Source organism: Aspergillus affinis, assembly GCF_023601865.1.
Source record: "Aspergillus affinis strain CMG 70 chromosome Unknown NODE_231_length_24939_cov_87_863929, whole genome shotgun sequence".
Taxonomy (NCBI): Eukaryota; Fungi; Ascomycota; class Eurotiomycetes; order Eurotiales; family Aspergillaceae; genus Aspergillus; species Aspergillus affinis.
Window position 1 is genome coordinate 3010 of NW_026516012.1, and position 21930 is coordinate 24939.

The 21930-nt window shown below is 50.4% G+C and overlaps 5 protein-coding genes across 5 annotated transcripts; 1 reads left to right on the forward strand and 4 right to left on the reverse strand.

Annotated features, from left to right (window-relative positions):
• Positions 1 to 471: 471 nt before the first annotated feature.
• Positions 472 to 2375, reverse strand: KD926_004818 (sugar porter family MFS transporter; the record flags this gene model as incomplete). Its single annotated transcript, XM_053095321.1, has 7 exons — positions 472 to 714; positions 771 to 1646; positions 1700 to 1889; positions 1936 to 2063; positions 2119 to 2180; positions 2233 to 2271; positions 2327 to 2375. 7 exons carry the CDS (start codon positions 2373 to 2375, stop codon positions 472 to 474), a joined length of 1587 nt encoding a protein of 528 aa, XP_052949995.1.
• A 2743-nt stretch (positions 2376 to 5118) lies between these two features.
• Positions 5119 to 8715, forward strand: KD926_004819 (uncharacterized protein; the record flags this gene model as incomplete). Its single annotated transcript, XM_053095322.1, has 8 exons — positions 5119 to 5178; positions 5243 to 5558; positions 5625 to 5690; positions 5739 to 6188; positions 6276 to 6629; positions 7593 to 7713; positions 7779 to 8116; positions 8432 to 8715. The coding sequence occupies 8 exons, from the start codon at positions 5119 to 5121 to the stop codon at positions 8713 to 8715; spliced, it is 1989 nt and encodes a 662-aa protein (XP_052949996.1).
• A 1050-nt stretch (positions 8716 to 9765) lies between these two features.
• On the reverse strand, positions 9766 to 11684 carry KD926_004820 (GMC family oxidoreductase; the record flags this gene model as incomplete). The annotated part of the gene is made up of 3 exons (XM_053095323.1): positions 9766 to 9983; positions 10073 to 11293; positions 11345 to 11684. 3 exons carry the CDS (start codon positions 11682 to 11684, stop codon positions 9766 to 9768), a joined length of 1779 nt encoding a protein of 592 aa, XP_052949997.1.
• Positions 11685 to 13167: 1483 nt separating this feature from the next.
• Positions 13168 to 15600, reverse strand: KD926_004821 (phosphoketolase family protein; the record flags this gene model as incomplete). The annotated part of the gene is made up of 1 exon (XM_053095324.1): positions 13168 to 15600. One exon carries the CDS (start codon positions 15598 to 15600, stop codon positions 13168 to 13170), a length of 2433 nt encoding a protein of 810 aa, XP_052949998.1.
• A 511-nt stretch (positions 15601 to 16111) lies between these two features.
• On the reverse strand, positions 16112 to 18722 carry KD926_004822 (uncharacterized protein; the record flags this gene model as incomplete). Its single annotated transcript, XM_053095325.1, has 4 exons — positions 16112 to 17622; positions 17688 to 17768; positions 17843 to 17876; positions 17949 to 18722. The coding sequence occupies 4 exons, from the start codon at positions 18720 to 18722 to the stop codon at positions 16112 to 16114; spliced, it is 2400 nt and encodes a 799-aa protein (XP_052949999.1).
• Positions 18723 to 21930: the final 3208 nt, after the last annotated feature.

Here is a 21930-nt window from a genome sequence, read left to right on the forward strand (position 1 = left end):
ACCTACGTAGTCCTGGAGGTAGCATGCCTAAGGCTTCCGAGGCCAAAATGCCCATCGCAAACCCAAGCAAAGCAAAATTTCACTAAGTAAAGTATTCATTAACATAATCCTATCTGATCCATCCAGCAAGGTAAACCAACCAGTCAGTCATGAACAAAACCAGCCATACACCCAAGCCATCTAGGCAGGATTGATACTAAGGTTAAACAGGTAAACTAAGGAGCGGACAGATAACGATCAAAGATCCGTGCAGTCCCATCTACAGAAGTTCATCGTGCCCAAAGATCATCATAATGGATGCATGTCCACGCCCCAAGAGAAGACAAACAAAGATAACACTAGACGTCTCATAAGATCGGACATGGTCTTATCTGATCCAATGAATACGCAACCAATCTCGCTTCGTTTCCGCGCGGAAAATGAAGGGGAGATGTACCATCACATAGGAATGAAGATAAGAAAGACTCGAAATTACACCTTCTCGCCGGTCTCCTGGGTGTATGTAGCGCCGCCCGTCTTGCCGCCGCCCGTGACCTTGAGGTTGCCCTCGGCGATCTCCGCCTCCAGGTCGTCGAGACGACTGCGCTTCTGGAGCTTGCGCCAGGCGGGCAATCCACTGTCGAATACCTCGTCCATTTCTTCGAGCGTATAACCCTTAGTCTCGGGAGCAGTGAGGAACATGTGAATAAAGGCAGCGGTGTTGAATGCGGCGAACTATGAAACAAAATTAATTGGAGCCGGTGTTTTGGAGGGGAAATACTTGAACTTACGACCATGTACATCTTCCAGTTAATCGACCAGAGAAGGGGCGGCACGAAGAGCGCCAGCAGACAATTCCAGGTCCAGTTGCAGGCAGTCGACAGCGACACGGCTTTGGCACGGACTTTGGCAGGGAAGATTTCAGCCGGATAGGTCCACGAGGTGGGACCGATGGTGGTGGCGAAAGAACACACGAAGAGATATGACATGGCGATGATGGCCTTTCCCACGCCAGGATGATCGGCGACCGTCCAAGATATGGCATCCAACTTAGGATCGGTGTGCGGGTTAGGCTTGCCGTATCCGGCTTGCAGACCTCCCTCGATGTACAGGAAAATGGCCTGGCAGAAGAAGCCGACCAGAAGAGCGGGACGACGACCGAATTTGTCAAGATACAGGATGGCCGGTAGAGTCAGCGCAGTATTCAAGATGTACTGGATCGATGCGGTCAACAAGGGGGAGCCGGTGCCTGTACTCTGCATGATGTAAACGATGTAGTACATCATGACGTTCATGCCGCAGAGCTGAGACCACATCTGCACACTCATTCCCAGAATCACACGCTTCAGAATACGTGGCTTGGTGAGCTCCTGGTAGCTGGTCTCAGATTGCTCTTGCTCTAGGGCCAGAGCCTCCTGGATTTCGCGGTACTGCGCCAGCACCTTGGGGTGGTTCAAATCACCGTTGCCGTGAAGGTTGGCGAGGACCTGCATAGCTTCGTCCCAGCGATCTTTGCTCGCCAGCCAACGGGGTGACTTGGGGTAGAAGAACAGGCCGAAGAAGAGAATGAAGCCAGGCACGATCTGAATGCCCCAGGGGATCCGGAACGCGGCGGAGCTCTGGGTTGGGTTGTCGGGGCCTCCGTCAATGTTGCTAGCGCCATATTGCTAGATACCGGTCAGTTGTTTCCTGTCTTTCCAAAGGAGGTTCGTAAACCTACAATAAAGTATTGGATCAGGATACCCCAGGTGATCGCCCATTGCTGCAGGGAGATGACTCGGCCACGGATCTCCTTTGGTGCCACCTCTGCTTGGTAGACGGGCACCATTGCAGAGGCAATACCAACACAGAGACCTGCGATCACACGACCGACCACAAGCAAGGGAATACCGTTCGAAGCGCATTGCAAGCTATAGCGATCAGCGAAAAGTCCCCAGCGGAGCGACATCGACGTACACTGCACCAATAATCCACAGAATCGACGAGAACTGAATGGCATAGACACGAGAGTATTTATCGGCGATGAAACTGGAGCCGAGGGCACCGACGAGAGAACCGAACGGCATGGCGCAAGTGATAGCACCCTACAGTAAATAGTCTGTCAGCGCAATCCAACTTCACCAGACTGTAGACGCTTACCTGCTTGTACTGGCCGGATCCGACCTGGAAGTAATTGGTGTAGGCAGTCGTTCCAAGCACACCTGCTCATGTCAGCAAACGCGACGGCTAGAGTTGTCGGCGCGACAAATTTACCACTCATGGACGAAATATCGAAACCAAAGAGCCCACCACCTGTGAGGGGTCAGCAAGAGACACGGACGGTCGAACGGTGATCAGACAAACTCACCCAAGGTGATGAAGCTACAAAGGAAGTAAACATTGTAGAATTTCTTCATCGTGATGGCGACCAGCTGTCGAGAAGACGAGAGCCAGCCAGGAGGTTATCACATCCAACAAGAGAAGGGGGAAAGGAAGAAATCGAATGACGGGGTACACGGTCAGGGGAGGGGATTTAAACGAAAACAGAAACAGAAACAGGAAGGTTAATCAAGAAGAGAAAAAGAAAAAAAAAAAAAAACAAAAACAGGAAGGAAGAGGACCAGGGGCCGCGAAGGCACATGGACCGCGTCTGGCAGTCACGACGCCATTCACCGTCCAGCATTCACTACGTCGCCTGATGGATTTGGCCTGATCGGATTCAATCTGGGACTGGTACGGCATTGGCGCAGCGCCACCAAACAGCAAGCGGCTTGGACTCTCGGTGTGATTTGACCGTCTTCCCAGGTTGCGCTCGTATTCCCTGGTTCTCCCCGCGCTCGTCTCCGGTTGAATGGCTACTTGGCTTTCGTTTTAAGCCTTGGAATGGTATCTCCCCACATGGGGAACTCATGAGCCTGAGCAGCAGCATCAGATGCATCGTCGAGGACCACGCCATCAGCCATTCAGCTGGGCTCGAGGCCTTGTTGGTGGTTGTACGACGAGTGCGTACCCGTCGTTAGTCGGGAGGTTAGGGCATCGCCAGCACGCGCTGGGGGATTTTAGCTACTGGGGAAATCTGTCAGAGGTATTTCCTCCAGTCAAGGCGAGCCATTCGGGCTTGGCCGTCAGCGCATTTCCCTCCCGTTTCTTGGTCCTCGTCCCATTTGCAACAAAGGTCCAGTTCATTTCAGTTCATTCTGGTTCCTCCTTCGTGCCATCATCGACTCGTTTCCCTCCTTCTCCAGACACCGGGAGGATCCATCCCCTTGGGCCTCCAAGGCTGTCAACCACGGTCGGACATGAACTCTCAGGCATCATGAGATTGAGACCCTATGTCAGACTGGCTCAAAGGTCGACAAAGGTCGACGTAGCTACAGGGTTACATCCAGCTTCCCCCACTTTTCCCCAGGATCACTGGGATTCTCCTGTCTGCTGGGGCCGTTGCCCCTATATCTGGACCCTGTTATGACCCCGGTCCGCCACGCCATCCCAGCCAACCAACCAACTCTATGTGCCATCAAATCCCACGAAATTGCCCAAAGAGGCTACTTCTCCCCCGCCTTCTTCCCGACCGTCCTTTGTTCGCTTCTTTATCCCTCTTCCCGTCCGTCGGGAAGAGGGTTTCCGCCTAACTCAACCAAACTCTGCGAACGTCTTGTCTGACCTCGTCGCTCGTCATGGGAATGTGCGATGGACCAAGGATCGCGGTCCCCCTACACACACATCCATTCAATATGATTAGCTGACTTCCATGTGCCACTCTCTGAAACGGTCAGCGAGGGCGAGTAACAAGAGGGGGATTTCTGTACCACCATCACGAGACTTGGAGGTGCGACTAACTCTATGAGGTCTTAGTCAGTTAGCGCGACGTCTGACATGGCTCCGGTCTATCCATTTCCTCACTAGTTCCCTAGTGGGGGGTTTTCATGCTAGTTAATCTCTCACTTTATTGCGGCCTTGGCGCTAGAGCTTGAGGAGGCATGTGCTCTCCTGGTGGTCCTCGCGGGCACACGAGAAGCGTTCGGGCGTGTTGTGCGCCAAGGCGGCGATGTAACCGTCGAGTCTTAGCAGCCCAGAGTCCAGGGACATAAGAATTAGCAACACAATCTCCGAATCCGATATCGAGTCCAGCCTGTGCCATTTTATTAACCCTTCCTAAGTCTTTAAATGGTCGTGATCATTTCAAATCAGATTGATGAAACCACCTCGGCAGAGTCTAGCGTTCACAAGAAAAAGTACATTTTATCTAGCTCACTTTTCATATGCCCCTGTTACATTGACATCCTCGCCATCCCTTCACCTCGGGGTATCAATGTCCGAACGCCCGTATCAGTAGAGAGAGTCCCAGAGTCCTACGGAGTTCGTAAAAGCAAAGCAAAGTAGCCCTGATGGCAAGACGTCAGCGGCGCAAATGTGGCATACGGGCTTAACTACGGAGTACTACTAAACAATTTATTTCACATCGTGGGCTTGGAGGGCGTTCCTTGGAAGATGGACGAGGGATAAAAGGAAAGGCGAGGTGGAGAGCCGGGAACGCTAACGGAGTAGATTGTGAAGTTCATTGGCCTGGCGCGCATGATGTGTACCATCGCGACAAAACAACTTGGAGATGATCAATCAATCAATCAATCAAAATTCTATTAACTTAATAAAGCCTATCTATTGAAACGCTAAGCTATGCAGGCGCTTCGCCGAATGAAGCAGAACCTCGAGCCCGTACGCCGTACAAACCCTCGAAGCAGCAGACAGAGGAAATCAAAAAGCAACACAATTAAACCGGCTGCCAAACGCCTACCGCGTGCCTACTACGCCCCTAGGCGCTATTCTCTCCTTCCACTCCGTTCTACCTGTAGTATTCCTGTATGTGCGCGTCGTATAGCCAGTTGAGACTCGCTGGCCCTTAGTGTTCTGTGTAACCATCGTCTTCCTCACCCATAGAGCCACATCCAGTGTAGGAGACTAGAGACCATAGACTACTGGATATATAAAACCAGCCGAGGTGTATGTAGGAGGGTTTAGCATATTGCCTTTCCATTATGCGAGTGCCTTTGTAATTCCCGTTTATCCGCTTCGGTCTTCTCTAGCTCGCCAAGGCGGACTGGCGGTACTTATCACGCCTGGATCTATCACCACCTAGGCTGAATATCACCGTGTCCGCCGATGATTCTGTTGCCCCCGGGCACCTGTTTACTGCAGCGTACCTGGGGTTCGATCCTGGCAGTACCGGGCCAGAACAGGCCAGTGCCTATATCTTTCGAGATAATGGGGATTTGGTCCGGACGAGTATCGGGTATTTGGCCGGAGGGTGGCCGACTTCGGTTTTGTTACGATCAATAACAAGCCTGCTCTTCGTGCCTTCCAGGACGTTTTGGATGCCCCCCATGGTCAATTGTATGGGGATCATGTCATTCTAAATGATCGGTACGAGACGCAGAGAGTCCTGGGAGCCGCATCGCATCGTCTGTTATCTTGCCATGAATTCCATGTCGTGAACAATGGTTCATCGGTGTTGATTGAAACGCCCGTGTATATCCCAGCTGACCTCTCGGCGTATGGAGGCGACGAAGAGCATACCTGGATCGTAACGAATGGCTTTCAAGGTACGAGGAGGCCGATCAAGATTGGTACCCGGACTCTTTTCACTAACCGCATGATCCTACTCATAGAGCTAGACATAGAGACCATGGAGCTCCTCTTTAAATGGTATAGCCTAGATCATGCCAATCCCAAGTGTAAGTGCTGCCTTATTTATCACTGTTCAAACTGTTCGAGAGGTATAGATCGTCTCATCTTACATGGCACTCCTGCAGACAGTAAATTCCCTCTCGCCAACGACGGTGTATTCAGTGGCCTCTCCTCCGCGGATGCGTGGAATTACTTCCACATCAACAGCGTGGACAAGGATGACGAAGGTAATTATGTGATTTCCGGGCGTAACTATGCCGTGATATTCAAGATCAACGGCACGGACGGCAGCGTGATTTGGCAATTGGGTGACGAGCACGGGTCGACCTTTGACATCCCGCTCGATGTGGAATTTGGCTATCAACACCGCGCTCGATTTCGGTACCGCTCTCCCGATGGCACGATTGATCACATCTCCTTCTTTGACAATGCCAGACCCAGTGTGCCTGGCCACGTCTTGAATCCCTTCTCCCGACCACGCTTCGTGGAATTGAACCACACGGCGGGGACTGCGAAAACCCTGCATACTTACCCGGCCCTAGATCGTCTCTCAACCTAATCGCAGGGAAACGTGCAGGTTCTTCTAAATAAGAATGTCTTCGTCAACTGGGGCTAGGCTGGCGCGGTGACAGAATTCGCGGAGAATGGAACTGTTCTATTCCCTGCATATCTGGACTCACGCCCACAGGTCAATGTCCAGAGCTACCGGGGATTCCACAGTGAATGGAAGGGCTCCTCTCGCGAGGAACCTGCGGTGGTGGCGTTGCTGGATCATAACAATAAACTTCGGGTTTTTGTTTCCTGGAATGGCGAGACACAGGCGGCCGCTTGGAATTTCTACCTCGTTCGCGACCAGGACAGTCGAAGAGATATAGAACCCATGGGCTCGTCCAACCGGACCAGCTTTGAAACCAGTTTTGAGGCCACTCTCGTACACTCGGATCATGAGAAACTCTCCGTCATAGCGGAGGCGTTGGATTTTAGTGGTCGGTCTCTACGTCAAAGCGTGCCAGTTGCATTGCGGGATGCGGGACCCTATAGCTCTCGCCTAGCTGTTGTTTGGAGTCTACCCTGACAACCTCCTGTTGAGAAGGTGCTCCAAGCCCTTCGCTTCCATTGCCTGATGTAGTCTAGCGCAGCCCACAGTAGATCCTAGATAGGGATCCTGCGATCCACCTCTCTTCAATAACTATAACGCTTAGTTTCCTACGCTCAACACCTCCCACACGTTTTAGAGCTGTGATCGAAGAGCTTTTGATTAGTCAATACTAACACAGAATAGAGTCTGCGTGCCGGTACGGCCGAAATCGTAATGTTACCTTCTCTTCTGGGGCAGGGATAGGAAGTCTAGACCATCTCAAGAGTATTTTCAGTCCACTTTAAACCTCCCAATAACTCCTATTCAATTGCTTCCCATAATTAGATGTATTTTGTCAAAGAAAAAGCATACTCGTTTCGTGATACTTCGGCTAGGTGGTTGGCCCGCGAGATTCAATGGCACGTCTTTGCTGAGAGAATCACGAGCTGGAGGAAAGGACACATAATCAAATCTTAATCGACGACCTCAAGCCGTTTTTAAGGTGTGGATGGGACCTAGCAGAGATATGGCGAAGGGTATGCTTCTCAAGTGTCGTTAAGTAGAGAGTGTTGGGTCCAGTCATAATACTTGAATTCCGAGTTCAACCTGTGGCTAATAGATCAATTTTGCGCAAGAATGCAAGCCCATGCATGTTATCATCTTAAGGTAAATGGTGTCATCTATTATCGGCTTTTTTTTCTTTCAATTAAATTGTCGCATGGAAATTGTGCCGAGAGGTTAGGAGTCCAGCTATAAAAGACCCCAGGCGCCCCTAGACGACTTTCTCCCTATACATAGGTACTTCTTTCCGTCTATTTGATACCTAGATCCTTTAGATTAGTTTTTAGTCTAGATATGTCTGAAATCATAGATCTTACTACTCATGGCCATGAGTGTAAAACCTCTCTAGTCGTTGATTCTAACGGCTCTGAATCGCACCAAGAAGCCCAAGAAGATTGGACCAAAAAGCAGGAGGCGCGCGCCCGCCGCAAGTGAGTTTCTATATTAATATCAGGCTGCTCAATAAGGTATTGCACTGACCAATCATCCTCAATAGAGTTGATTCCACTATCCTACTGATTCTTGCCCTTGCATTCTTTGCACTTCAGATCGACCGAGGCAACATTAGCGCCGTCCTAATATCAACCGTCACCGAAGACTTACATATTACCACTGATCAGATTAATGTTGGAACTCAACTCCTTTCTGCCGGAATTGTCATCATGGAGATCCCATCCAATATTCATTTGCACAAAGTTGGACCAAAAACCTGGCTTTCCTTTCAACTTCTCGCATGTGGGCTTGTCGCTACTTTCCAGGCTTTCGTATCGAGTTATTCCGCATTTCTTGCCACTCGTCTGTTACTCGGTCTCCTTGAAGGTGGTTATATTCCAGGTAAGTAACCTATTCCTAGAAACTATTCAAGGCGATGTATTTGTTTCACTCTAACTATGCCGCAGGAGCTCTATTTTATCTTACAACCTGGTGTAAGAAACAAGAAATAAGATCGCGCATCACCCTTTTTTTCTTCGGCCAAATTCTCTCTACAGCTACCTCGAAGTTGATCTCGGCAAGTTTGTTAAGCCTCAATGGCCGGTGCGGATTAGAGGGCTAGAGCTAGATTGTCTTAGGTTTGATTCCTTTGCAAAGTCACTCTTATGCCTCTAACTTAGCATGTGAATTGAAGACTGACAGACCCTCTTGATATAGCTGAGGGCTTGATGACCACCGTGATAAGTCTGATATTTCTGCTCCTGCTGCCCTCCAAGGTCGGGGACGGACGCCCGCTCTTCGACATAGGTGGGTGGAGCTATTTCTCCGAACGAGAATCGTATATCATCAAAGCCCGGGTTGCCAAGGAGTCAGCCAACCAAGGGGCCGACAAGGTGAAGCTGAGCGGGAAGGATATCTGGCACACCGTGCGCCAGCCGAGTATTATCCAGCACTGCGTTATGACCTTGGTCTCGATGACAGCACTTTCCGGTTTGACATAATATATGCCCGCTTTGATCAAGTCACTCGATTATGAAACAGTCTAGGCCAATGCTTTGGCATCAGTCCCAGTTTACTGCACCATTGTGTTGACATTCGCCCTCGCATACCTCAGGTATTTTGCTTGTCCTCTTTATCCTTTCTTTCCCCCTCTGGAAGTGGTCGTCGTGTCCGGATTCTCGCTCAACACTAACACTCTTGATTTCAGCGACCTTACAGGGCAGCGTGGTGCTTTTGTTCTCTTGGCGCTGACATGGAACGTCATCGGCTAGGTATGCCTGTCTGCGCACCTTGCCGATCCATGATAGCCGGTCCATCAGATACGGAGCTCTGGTTGCTTGTGCCATGGGATACGCCGCAATGCAGTAAGACCTCTGATTAACATAAATAGTTCAAAGTCTACTTGACTTATTAGCATTTAGTATCCTGAATGTGTGGTGGCTCGTCAGTAGCTGTAAAGTACCCTAGGAATGAAGTGTGGCTATGGCGTGAGTATACCTTCCCGTCCCCCCTCTCTCTCTATTCTTCTCAAATCACTGATGCGGAACCACATCTATACAGTATGATAATCATGGCAGCAAACGCATCATAAATCGCTGGTGCTCGGATATTTAGATCTTCAGATGCCCCCCATTACTTCCGTGGTCTGACAACTATATTGATCCTAGCGGGTGTCGCTTGGGTCCAGGGCGTGCTCCTCAATCTTCATTATCGACTTGGACTGAGCAAATCTTAGTCTATTTCTATGAGACTCTGTACACATATCTTGGCTATTTCCAAGAGAATAGTATATTATGTCAGGTTTAGAGACAATGCTTGAGTCACTGTCATAATAAAACTAGAAGCTACCATTAATTGGATACTGACCCTTCAGACAATTCTTCGAAAACCAAAATTTATCAAGTCTCGTATATTTCTGTAATACAAAAATGTAATATCCACGCCACCTTCTAAATACATTGACCGATTTATAAACCTAACCAAAACATAAATAAAATACAAGCCTCAAATTTACATCTCTACCCGAACCTCGAACAGATAATTTAGGTAGTCTAGAACAGATCCGAATCCTTCTTAATCAGATCGGCCGCCCGCTCGGAAATAGCATACAGAGTGCTGACCAAGTGACCGCACACTTGGAACGGAAGCACCGAGGCGTCAACGACACGCACATTCGAGGTTCCGTACACGGTGAGCTTGTTGTCCACGACACCGCCGGATTTGCGGGGCATCATGGCGGCTGTGCCGACGGGGTGGAAGTTGGATCGGTCTGTGAGGTTTGGGAGTTAGGATTATTCTATTGCTCAATAGAAGGAAAGGGAAGGGAAGGGAGGGGAAAGTGGGGGTAAAGAGACATACAGTTTCCATCAAACGCCCACTCCTTCCACTCCTCGACGGACGCGTCCTTGGGCACGACTTCAAACCCGGGCGTCGATTCCTCAGCGACCAGACCGCTCAAGGGCGCCGTCTGGAGCGCCTTGCGAATGAACTTGGCGATACCTACGTGTGCCTGCACGTCCCAGTCGAACATGAAGTAGTTAGGGTTGATGACGGGTTTCTGCTGCGGGTTCTTCGAGCTGATATGCACGTTTCCGCGGGCGAAGGGAAGCAGGGACCAGAATTCGGAGGAAAGGGCGGCCGCTCCGCCGGGCATGAAGAGGATCTCGGCGATGGGGGTCTTCTGGTTGAAGATGAGGTCGTATTGCAGTTCGAAGAGGGGCAGGAGGTGCTTGGTCTTCATGATGTTACCATTCACCTTGGCCGTCTCGTCGGCGTATTTGTGCAAGTTGGAGCGCACGGAGTGGGCGATCGAAGCCGTCTCGTTGCCGAAGACGTCGTAGACGTTGGGGTACGTGACGGTGGAGCCGCCGGTGATGTTAGTGCGGGTGCTGGCGGCGAACGCGGCGTTGACTTGGTCCTGCAGGTTCTCGCCGACGGTGGGCAGGTCGACCTTCACGGGGATGTTGTACTTGGAGAGAATGTCTGGGTTGCCGATGCCCGAGAGTTCGAGGATCCCGGGGGTCTTGAGCGAGCCGGCCGAGACGATGACTTCCTCGGAGGCGGAGACGACACTGACGGTGCCGTTGCGGGAGGCGATCTCGACGCCGCGGGCAGTGGCTTCGTGGGAGGTCGACTCGTTCGACCAGATGATGCGGTTGGCGAACGTGTTCAGCAGCACGTGCAGGTTTTTCCGGTCCTGGAAGGGGAAGTAGTACGCTCTGGCGGCGTCCTCGCGGACCTGGAGTGTCGCGTCCAGGGTGGACGGGAAGACGTTGAGTCCGCGCATCTTACCGCCGTTGACGTCGTCGGTCCAGGGGACGCCGAGGTTGGCGTGAGTCTTGTTCAGCACGGTGGTGAGCTGGGTGGGCGAGGTGACCGAGTAGGCCACCTTCAAGGGTCCGTCTTCGCCGTTTACGTCGGCGTTGGGGCGCGCGCCGGCGGCGAGCTGCGGCGTGGATGGGTTCGTCAGGTTCTCGCTCTTCAGATAGTAGGGGAGCAGGGAGGACCAGGTCCAGCCCTTGTTGCCGATGGTCTCCCAGGCGTCGACTTGCACGTCTTCGGCGCGTGTGTATGCCATTCCTTCACTTCGTTAGATTCCGCCGGTATAGACTACTCTAGGGGAGCACGTACCGTTGATAGCACTAGTACCGGACAGCGCCTTTCCAGCTCTCAGGACCTGCTTGTTGCCGCCGCCATACGTCTGGTTCGTCGACTCATACTGCCAGTCGATGTCCGTGCCGAAGGCCAGCCCGTAGCCGTCCGCTGCCGTGACGTTCGGGTTGTTGTAGACAGAGTCACCGGCCTCGACAACGAGCACCTTGACCTTGGGGTTCTCAGAGAGTCGGTTGGCGACGGCAAGACCACTCGTTCCACCGCCGATGACGATGTAGTCGTAGGAGGGAGATGAAGCCGCGAGGACGGATCCTGTCACGGACAGGAGAGCCACGGCGGAGATGAGACGGCTGAACATAGTGACCTGCGTGGGATGCTGCCGATGCTGCTAGGGAGAAGATCGGCCAGCACGGGGGAAAGAGCACTTTATGTACGGGTTGGAATCAGCAGGACTGGTCAAATGGAGACCCATTGCCCGGATCTATCATGTCATGCCGGATTTTGAAGATGGGTCAGCTGTGACGAGCTCGCCATCTGACCGGTGTGTCCCTTGCATAACGGGTCCCTTGCATAGAGTAATCTTTTGTCAGCTGGTGAATCGGTGAAGGTTAGATTGCGACCCACTTGGTGCATTCCAGGAGTGAGGTTATTTTTCGGCTCCGTCGGACCCGTGATGCTGTCAGCGGTAGATGATTGTAGTCCGTAACCAGTCTGGAATTGAACGACAACATTGACTCTAGATTGTACACTCGGAGTATCAAGAACACGGTGAACAAAAGCAAAGAAAAAACATCAGAACACCCATCGTGGATGCAGAAAAGTTGATTCCATCTAATCTTATCATGAAACGGCTCGGGATCTTGCCGGTCCACCGTGTCTCGGCTTGCCGTGAATAATCCATGCCTAAGCACCCGAAGACAGAAGGTCTACATGCCGATCCACTCATTCCGTCGGCTTAGAAAGCGATTACTGATGCGCGGAATCCTTCCTTCTTCTGCTCTGTAACCCGTTCCTGCTCCTGTCGACGGTTGAATCCACCTGGTCTTGATTTTCTCCGAGGTTCTGCCATGCTTTATCGCCTTGTTAGACTTGTTTTATTGAATGGGTCTGGTCATCATCACTCTAGGGTTTACAGGACGCTAGAGACCTATTGCTCAGATGGATCAAGACGAATGACCAAGGTGTTATGCATTACGAGCAATCATCCATAGATATTGTTTACCTGTCTGGTTCGTAGAGAGAAATCGATTCTCGCCATCTACTTTCCCAACACAAAACCCGTCACGAAATGTCAATTCTGAAACCAGTCCCCGGTGAGCCAGGGGTCCAGATCTCCAAGGATCATCGCGTGCCCGTCTAGCCGTAGAGAATATATTAAATCCTGAACCGGAGCAACTAGACGAGACTAGTGTCATGTCAGGCCCCATCACTACTCTTTTTCACAACTTTGTACCTGGCAGTAGTTTACGATTAGTTACGGTGTCGGTCCGCGTGAAATTATTCATTCATCAATTCCCCGACGGATTTCCAATATGCAGGGGTAGAAGCTACCAGAAAGGCAAATGCGCCATGAGTGCCCAATTAAATGGAGTGAGGGATTTTCATGGGCGGAAAACTGTTCCATTGGTGACCGCTGGCAGTTTTTCGTCTTTCTTCTCACTCTAGTCTAGATACCAATTCCTTCTACATGTTGTAAGCACTTTCCGTAGCTTAATTTGGATGGCAGGATTCACTATGACAGCCTGTGTAAGAACTATAAAACTTTAACCTGATGAATTAATCATATTATCAAATTCTGTACGGTTGTTCAATATCAGACTTGGGGGTAAAATCGTACACCCCTATTTCCTCGGATACGGCCACTTCCAATTGCGAATATATTCTGGATCAATGCCGTTCTCCGCTGTTTCCTCCTTCGCCGCTAGCTGCAAATTTATAAACTTCTCACGGACCCCTGCTGCTCTGTTACCCAGCCTGGGTATCTGATCAATAGCGTCGATAGCCAGGCGGTACCTATCGGTCTGGTTTCTGACCGCAAGCTGGAACGGCGTATCGATATTTCCCTTTTCTTTGTACCCCCTGACGTGTAAATTATGTTGACCCGGTCGCTTATAAGTCAAGCGATGTATGAGCCAGGGATATGAATGGAAGTTGAATATGATAGGCTTGTCCTCGGTGAAGAGCGCCTTCCATTGCCGGTCCGACATACCATGCGGGTGGTTTGTTTCGGAAATGAGGCGGAATAAGTCGACCACGTTGACGAAACGCACTTTGACACCAGGAAGATGTTCACGGAGCAGAGACGTCGCGGCGAGAGCTTCATGCGTCGGAACGTCACCACAAGCGGCCATGACGACGTCGGGCTCTGCGTCCTGATCGTTGCTAGCCCAGTCCCAGATACCGGCGCCTTTGGTGCAGTGTGCGATTGCTTCGTCCATGTTCAGGAATTGGATGTGGTCTTGTTTATCCGCGACTATGACATTAACGTAGTTGACGCTTGCGAGACAATGGTTCGTCACCGAGAGGAGCGTATTTCCATCTGGGGGGAGATAGATGCGAACGACCTCGGGGCTCTTGTTGGCGACCACGTCGAGGAACCCGGGATCTTGATGGGTGAATCCGTTATGATCCTGTCGCCAGACGGTCGCGGTGAGAAGAATATTTAGCGACGCCACCTTGGCGCGCCATTCCACCTCAAGACATTTCTCAATCCACTTGCAATGTTGGTTGACCATGGAATCGATAACGTGAATGAATGGCTCGTAGCTGTTTAATAGTCCATGTCTACCGGAAAGGACGTATCCCTCCAGCCAGCCCTCGCAAGTATGTTCACTGAGCATTTCCATAACGCGCCCGGCGAAGGCGAGATTGCCCCCGTCTGTATCCTCCTCAAAGTACTCGGCCATCCAGACCTTCTTGCCAGCCTCGTAGACCTTGGCGAGCTTGTTGGATTCGGTCTCGTCGGGTCCGAAAAGTCGGAAGGTCTTGATGTTCCGCGCCATCACGTCCCGAAGGAATGTAGACATGTTAACCATGCTACCTTTTACGGTGACCCCTGGCTCAATGTCGCGAAGTCCGTACTTCCGGAAGTCGGGGATATCGAGAGGTCTGCGCACAAGACCGCCATTGCCGATCGGGTTGGCGCTCATCCGCGACAGGCCTTTAGGAGCTAACTCTCGAAGCTCAGGAATCAGTCTGCCTGATTTATCAAAGGTCTCGTCCGGTTTATAGCTCCTCATCCAATCTTCCAGTACCTTCAGATGCTTCTGGTTTGTGTTGACGTCGGTAATGGGGATCTGATGCGCCCGCCAGAACCCTTCCAGTCGCTTGCCGTCGACGTCTTTTGGAGCAGTCCAGCCTTTAGGACTTCGGAGGACGATCATAGGCCAACGGGGGCGGAAAGGTTTTCCTGACTCTCTAGCTTGTTTCTGAAACTTCTTTATCTCAAGAACGCAGTGCTCGAGCGTTGCTGCCATGGCCTGGTTCATGCTATCCAACTCGCTCCCCTCGACGAAATACGGCGTCCATCCGTATCCAGTCAACAACGCCGAGAGCTCATCGTGACTGATTCGCGCCAACAACGTCGGGTTATTAATCTTATAACCATTCAGATGCAGCACCGGGAGCACCGCGCCGTCCGTGATTGGGTTCAAAAATTTCGTACTATGCCAGCTGGTCGCTAGGGGTCCCGTCTCCGCCTCGCCATCACCCACCATTGTCAGGGTGATCAAATTCGGATGATCAAAGACTGCGCCGAATGAATGCGAGATCGAATATCCCAGCTCCCCGCCTTCGTGAATACTTCCTGGTGTCTCAGGCGTCGCGTGGCTACCAATCCCCCCAGGAAACGAAAACTGTTTGAAGAACTTTTGCATTCCCTTCTCATCCTCCCCTTTATCAGGATACACCTCCGAATAGACACCCTCGAGGTACGACTGAGACAGGATCCCCGGCGCGCCGTGCCCGGGCCCCGAGACAAAGAGGGCATCCAAGTCATATTTCTTGATCAGCCGATTCATGTGAATCCAGGTAAAAGATTGACCAGCATCGGAGCCCCAATGTCCCAGAAGACGCGCTTTGATGTGTTCAAGCTTCAGCGGCTCTTTCAAAAGCGGATTATCGCGAAGATAAAGCATGCCGAGACATAGGTATAAGCTGGCTCGAAAGTAGGCGTTTGTCTTGCGGATCTCTTCGGCGGAGAGGGGCTTTCCCGCAATCGTAGAGCGAGCGACTCCATAGGCTGAGATGCTCAGAGAGTCGGAATTCGAGGACATTGTGGAATGTTGTGGGTGGAATGTGAACTGCAGAGGAAACTATACCGTATGCTCGGGACTGTGCAGGGAGCTTCATATTTTATAGGTTTCGGAATTGGTCGTACGATTCGTATTCAGAGGCCTAGATCGATTCAATACGTAGCTTTATTCGATGTAATAATGACGTCCCATGGCTATTTGCGGTCCAGGCTCGCGATGCAGAAAGTCAATGACGTCGTCTGTGACGGTGTGTCCATACTGGAGAATCTGCGGAACACCCGGAGGTCTGAAAGTCCGAACTCGCTACAGAAGAGGATCTCAATTAATGGAGTTGTTTATTGAAGCTGAAGCGGTTTAGCAAAAAATCCAGATGATGATTGCAAGTATATCAGCAACATGAATTGGACAAGATGAAACGATCGACAAAATGGGTGGGTCCCGGTAGCCATACGCTAGCCCTATTTAGGGAGTTGATACGAGTGCTCTAGAAAATAACTTCCTCTGTTTGTGTAGAATAGATAATAACAAGCTATCACAGGATTTGGTCAAGCAAGGCTAGAGAAGTGCTTTCATCCATAACGTCGACACCGATGTAGCTTCGGCCCGTTTCATTTGAAGCCCACCGCGCCTGAAGGTCTTTCCCTATGTCCTCGATCCGCTTCTCCCATATGGAAAGATTGATCCCTGGCACGGTCTCGCGCAGGAAGTCTGTTAGCCCACCTACTACCTCCAAGGACACGGAGACGGGGACGGATCTTTGTTGTTGTTGCTCCAGTACAATCTCGGCAGAGGTTTGACCGGTTCTGACAAAAGCGTATCGTATCAAAGCGTCGTCGTCGATTAAACTGCGGCCTGGTTGGTCCACAAGAACAACCCAGCTGCCGGGGTGTATATCTCTGACTCGGATCCTTGACTGGACGTTCACTTTGGGAGGGGGGGCAAAGTGACCGGCGGGAATAGGACTCACGGCGAACCGTCCTGACGATGGCGATTGCGATGGTGAGTTGTCGTCATCGTCGTTGTCGGTGGTGATAGTGGTAGTGGTGGGGGATGAGGAGGCACCCTCGTTAGCGAATCGAAAGATGGCTTTGTCGGAGCCCAAACCCAAGGAAAGGAGGTATAATAGAAACCGGACGGCAAAGCGCTCGGCAGTTAGAAGGGTATTGCTCATATCTTCGTAGTAACTTGGATTGGAACTATTCAGGTGTTTTTGAAAGCGGTGATCTGCGTCATCGACAAACGTGAACATGTGCATCACAGGAAAGGCTTGGACGACGGAAGAAGTCAAGCGGACATCAGTCGTCAAAGGCGATGATAATTTAGAGCTGCACAAGGATGCCGAAAAGGCGCAAGTCAGATAGATAGTTTTGTCACGGAGCCACCCGAAGTCTCCCGATGACCTCCACCGCTGCTGCAGCTCCGTCCAGAAACGAGCGGAGGAATTGTCGCTGTCCCGGTCCGGCCTTTGCAAAAAGCAGAGCTGTTTGAGGCCCGTAGACTGCGACAGAGCCGCTGCTAAATCATCGAGCTCTCCCTTGTTCCCCTCCAGCTTGAAGTTATCGATGCAGAGACTGAGCGCAGACGCGCTCCGAAGCTCGTCAGATTCAATGGCGGCAGCGATCACGCTGGGTGAGAGGTTCCTAAACGCGACCCAGTTGAGATGCATGTGTCCGGCGTACGCAACACGCAGAATATGGCCCGAGACCTCAGACGGGCCTAGGCTGTCAGGCACCTCTTCTATCCGCCTCTGTACATGATCGCGGAACTCGGCGAGCTTTTGGAAATTGAGGATTTTGTTTTGGTCGAGGTGAAGGTCAGCGAGATCCTGTGTGAGAATAAGCAGATTATCGGTGGCGCGATCGCTGTGTTCCTTTCCCGGCGGGCCGTCCGCAATGGTCCATCCGGGGCCTGGTAGGAATGCATAGGATACATATTCGTCGAGGTCCCTGTGCTCCTTTCCAGGTGGGTCGTCCGAGATGGTCCAGCCCGGGCCTGGTGGGAATGCGGATTTGGCGCGGGTCCCGGGCTTTGGAGGCCAGAAGTCTATTCCATAAGTTAGCAAATACACGAGATGTGTGAGCATGGAACAGTGCGAGTAATTCACAGACAGTTGGAAATGCTTGATATGAGACCTTCCGGAACTGCTTCACGCGGCTTTGGCTTAATTTCAAGCTCCCGCGGCCAAATGTCTATCATTCCCATGTCAGCACATGCACACCATCCTGGTCCGACAGGTGAACAGGTGGCGTGGAAACAGACGTACAGTTTAACGCTCTATGATCAACAAGCGGCTTCTCCTCCAGTCGTAAGACGTTAGGGTCATATTCACGGTAGAAGTCGAACTCGAAGTTCTTGCGTAGTCACTGGACAATAGATAACGGCACTCGATGCCGCGGGCTGGCGAGTATCGTGTCGGGTTCCTTATCAGGCGGGCGATCTTCGATGGGATCCCAGTCATAGGGATTGTGGCACCAAACGTCGGCCATATAGCACACGGGGAATGCAAGAATGCCGTATTTGACGCCGCTGTTGAGGTCGGAGATGTCAAGAACGACAAGGCCATACTCGGTGCAGTCGGCACGGAAGATAGTGGATAGCGGCTGGAGCTGGACGTCGCCAGAGCGCACGCTATTTTGGTTAGTGGTATTGGTATCACCATCGCAATCATTACGCAACAGTCCTAACAAAAGGCACGTCGTTGTAAAGGGGAACTTGCTGAGCGCGTCATAATTCCACGGCAGCTCGGGCCGTAGTTGCGCGGCTTGCACCTGCTCCTCCCATTGCCACCAGTGTTTGCCGTCAGGCACGATAAAAGGGGGCTGCGGCGCGTCTGGGACACTGGGCCGGTGATTCATGTCGGCCTCGTTATCCCCTTGAGACTGACTGTACCAGATCTTAGCGAGCGCACTCTCCGCCTCAAGCGGCGCACGGTTCGCGGGATCCGAGAGAACTTCGATCAGCGCGAGGATGTCTGCCACAACATGGTGTATACGTGGCAGTTGACCCCTTTCCCTGCGAGTGTCTCTGCCCTGGCGGTAGGCCACGGCCAGAGAGCGGCTAGTCCCACAGGGGCCGACATTGGCGACGACGCAGAAAAGAAAGGAGCGGGGGCTTTTGGTATCTAGACAAGTGTATCTGGACATCGTATTATTTAGAAGGGGGGCGACATGATAACAACAGCTGGGAAACATTAGAGGAAAGGCAAAAGAGGGGCAGCTAGGTAGCTTTGGCCATGTAGTTTATATGCAGCCGGTCACATGCCGGCCAGGGTCAACGCACTAAAAAACATAAACAAAGAGCGGTTGATCTAGCTACCAAATCAAGGGCGTATGGAAGAAAGCTGATAGCCGTAGACCAATCCATTTGATGTAGGATGCTTGGATTTAGTGTGTTAAGGCCCTACAGCAAGTTAGATATTCAACAGCTCAGTGTAAGTCAGCTAACTACTCACAACATAAGAACTAGTGCCGCATCAAAACAACCGAAAGTCTCCAAAAAATCCAGGAATAACAACATCACATACATATCTTAACACATCACATATCCTCATGTACTCCGAACGATGCAGCCGAGCCAGAAGCTTTCAAACCCTTAATTGCTTCCTCAATAGTAATAACCTTGACCGGGATCTTCGGGAAGATATCGTAAAGAATAGAGTACTAGATTTTCTCCGCCGAGGGACTAGGCTCGCTGATATTATTTGAAATAACATATCTAATTATTTGCTAGATTCCCCGCTATAAAGATGTCATAGGGGTAACTCACACATTATAATCTAAATCAAACAGCCTCGATTCTATGGCTAGAATGATTCCGGAAGTGCAGATTCTAGACTTAAAGGGCCTAAATTAGTAATTATCCCTCACTCATTCTTCGAAAGTCATATATAGAAAAAGCAACAACATACTAATATCATAGTATCTATTTTCTGACTGTTTAGAATCTCCTCAATCGAGTTTCCAGCTCCTATATAATATCTCGTCTTCAGCATAACCGCGTCATCTCTCCGTCTTAAAAGTATGATAGATCTGGCTCTCCGCGCTCGACTCTGTGAGATTGCCTAGGCCTTTGGCTACAGACGCGAACGGGATATTGGGGCCGACTTCGGGGAGTCAAGACGTGGAGAAGTAGATACGCGTGAAGATGGTAAGCGGTAGAGGGTCTTATTTATGCATGCTATTTATCTTAAGTATTAAATAGGTTCGTAAAGAGTAAAAAGAAGGAGTAAGCCCACGCGTTAATTTAGCTCGCTATATTCTTCATCTATTCCTTCCTCTCGTCCGTAGTGTTTACGTTCGCGACTATCGCGTTAATAAGATCGAGGTTTAACACGACAAAATGGTTTCTGAAGTTCAGAGATGAGGTTAAAGCAGTTAAACGTAAGTCTAATAGGTAGATTAGGTTGGTTCCTGGCTGAGCTGAGAGGGCGAAGAGGGAGAGAGATAGCGAGCCGAATAGTACGCTAAGCATAGAATGTCAGGATCGCGGTGCGATCAAGATGAGAAAGATGCTTGAATTCCTAAAGATGCAGCGTAGCTGCGAGAGCTATCTACCGTGTGGATCAGATGACACACTAAACTACATTAGGAAGGAGAAGCGGTCCAACATAGAATGCATGTTATAGTGTAGAAGAAGAGAAGATGTTTGAATTGAGAGCGATATGGGTAAGGCACGTAGGTATATTATTGTAGAAATAATTCTCGCTCGGTGGTTTTGCTGGACGCTTTATCGTTATCCCTTGCGTCTGTAGACTGCAGGCGACTTTCAACGTACTTTGAGGCGCGGAAATGTTTTTATAGCGACGTGTCGATGAGTGTCTATGCATTAAACTCTCGGATGACAAGAAACGAGATAATTCTTTGTGCATTGGAACTTCCAAGGATGACCGTGGCGTGGATGGAAGTAAACAAACATCTCATCCACTGGTAGTCGAAAAGTGACAGCTCTCTCTGCCAGACTGAATGAACATGTTTCTGTGCAATTAGGAAATTGGGCTAAAGAACACCCTGAGGCTACAATCCACTCATCTCCCCAACTATCCAAGATATATTGATATATATAAAATCTACCTATAGTCAGTTATTCCAAGCAATCCCATCATACCACACACCCCCTACTCGTAACAACAGTCTATGCCTTCTTCGTCTTATTAATCATTACCAGGTGCGTCGCTTCGGTATCGATATCATTCACCGACCGACCAAGCTCGACATAACCTTCATCATCAAGTGCATACAGTGCCTCCTTAAGCCAAACACGACACATCACATTCTCTTTAAACCAAACAGGGTACTGGATCGGGACTTCTCCCAGACGATAACCGACGGCATCATGCACTACCGGATCCAGGACCCCGAGTTTTAAAGTTAATAGCACTCGATTAAAATAGGGCCCGTCTTAAATTAGCTGCATTTCATACTTCCAGGTCATGGGATCCGTCGTGTCTAGGTTAATAGATAGTACATAATCCCAAACGAGGCTGATTTAGCCAGATACAGAGCCCAGTAGAACAGGTAGCTGTCTCCACAGTCCAAGAGGAGGATGTATAGGGCGTTAGGGTCGAGGTTGAAGATGGGAGTGGGCATCCCGGCCTGGAAGAAGGTTCCCAGGTGGAGTTACAGATGTTAAGAGATTAAGAGCAAGCCCTTATCCAGAAAAGGAGATCCAAAATATGCTCAATTATATTTATCGTAAGCACTGACAGGGAACTATGTATAGTTCCTATATATTCCGTGCATCAAAGCATCGTAAGTCTGGCAAAGATGTTCCTATTTAATTGATTAGAACTTGTTGAGACCCAGAGACATGCACGGGTATACCGCTATGATATGATATACGAGACTCAACCTCACCACTGCAGAACCTTGTTGGAGGTCGCTACTTCCTCCGCCCAGAAAAAGAAAATATCCACCTTTGGGGCGCTGGCCACATGTCCAGTGTTGCCATGGCGGCTTTTGACCCTATATTTTGGCTCCACCATTGGTAAGTACAGTCGAATCTAAACTATTGTTAGATAGCACTGAATAACAAGCACACAGCAACATTGACCGGTTGACGGCCATTTAGCAGGCGTTGAACGGAAGTGGGGACCAAAATGCAAACGATGGTGATAAAAAGTGGTTTGACAACGCACATAGTGCAAAAAAGCGATACGATGACCTGAGACCCTTCCGAAAAACCGATGGACAATTTTACAAGTCAGACGACGTTGAGAAATGGCGCGATCTGAACTACGCTTATGGCATATTACAGTACCAGACAGGAACGGAAAATAAGTGTCGGTTGACTTGGTCATTGCCCTAAGCAGATATCCTATCGATTCAACTGAATATAGGTATATGCTCGGTGGGT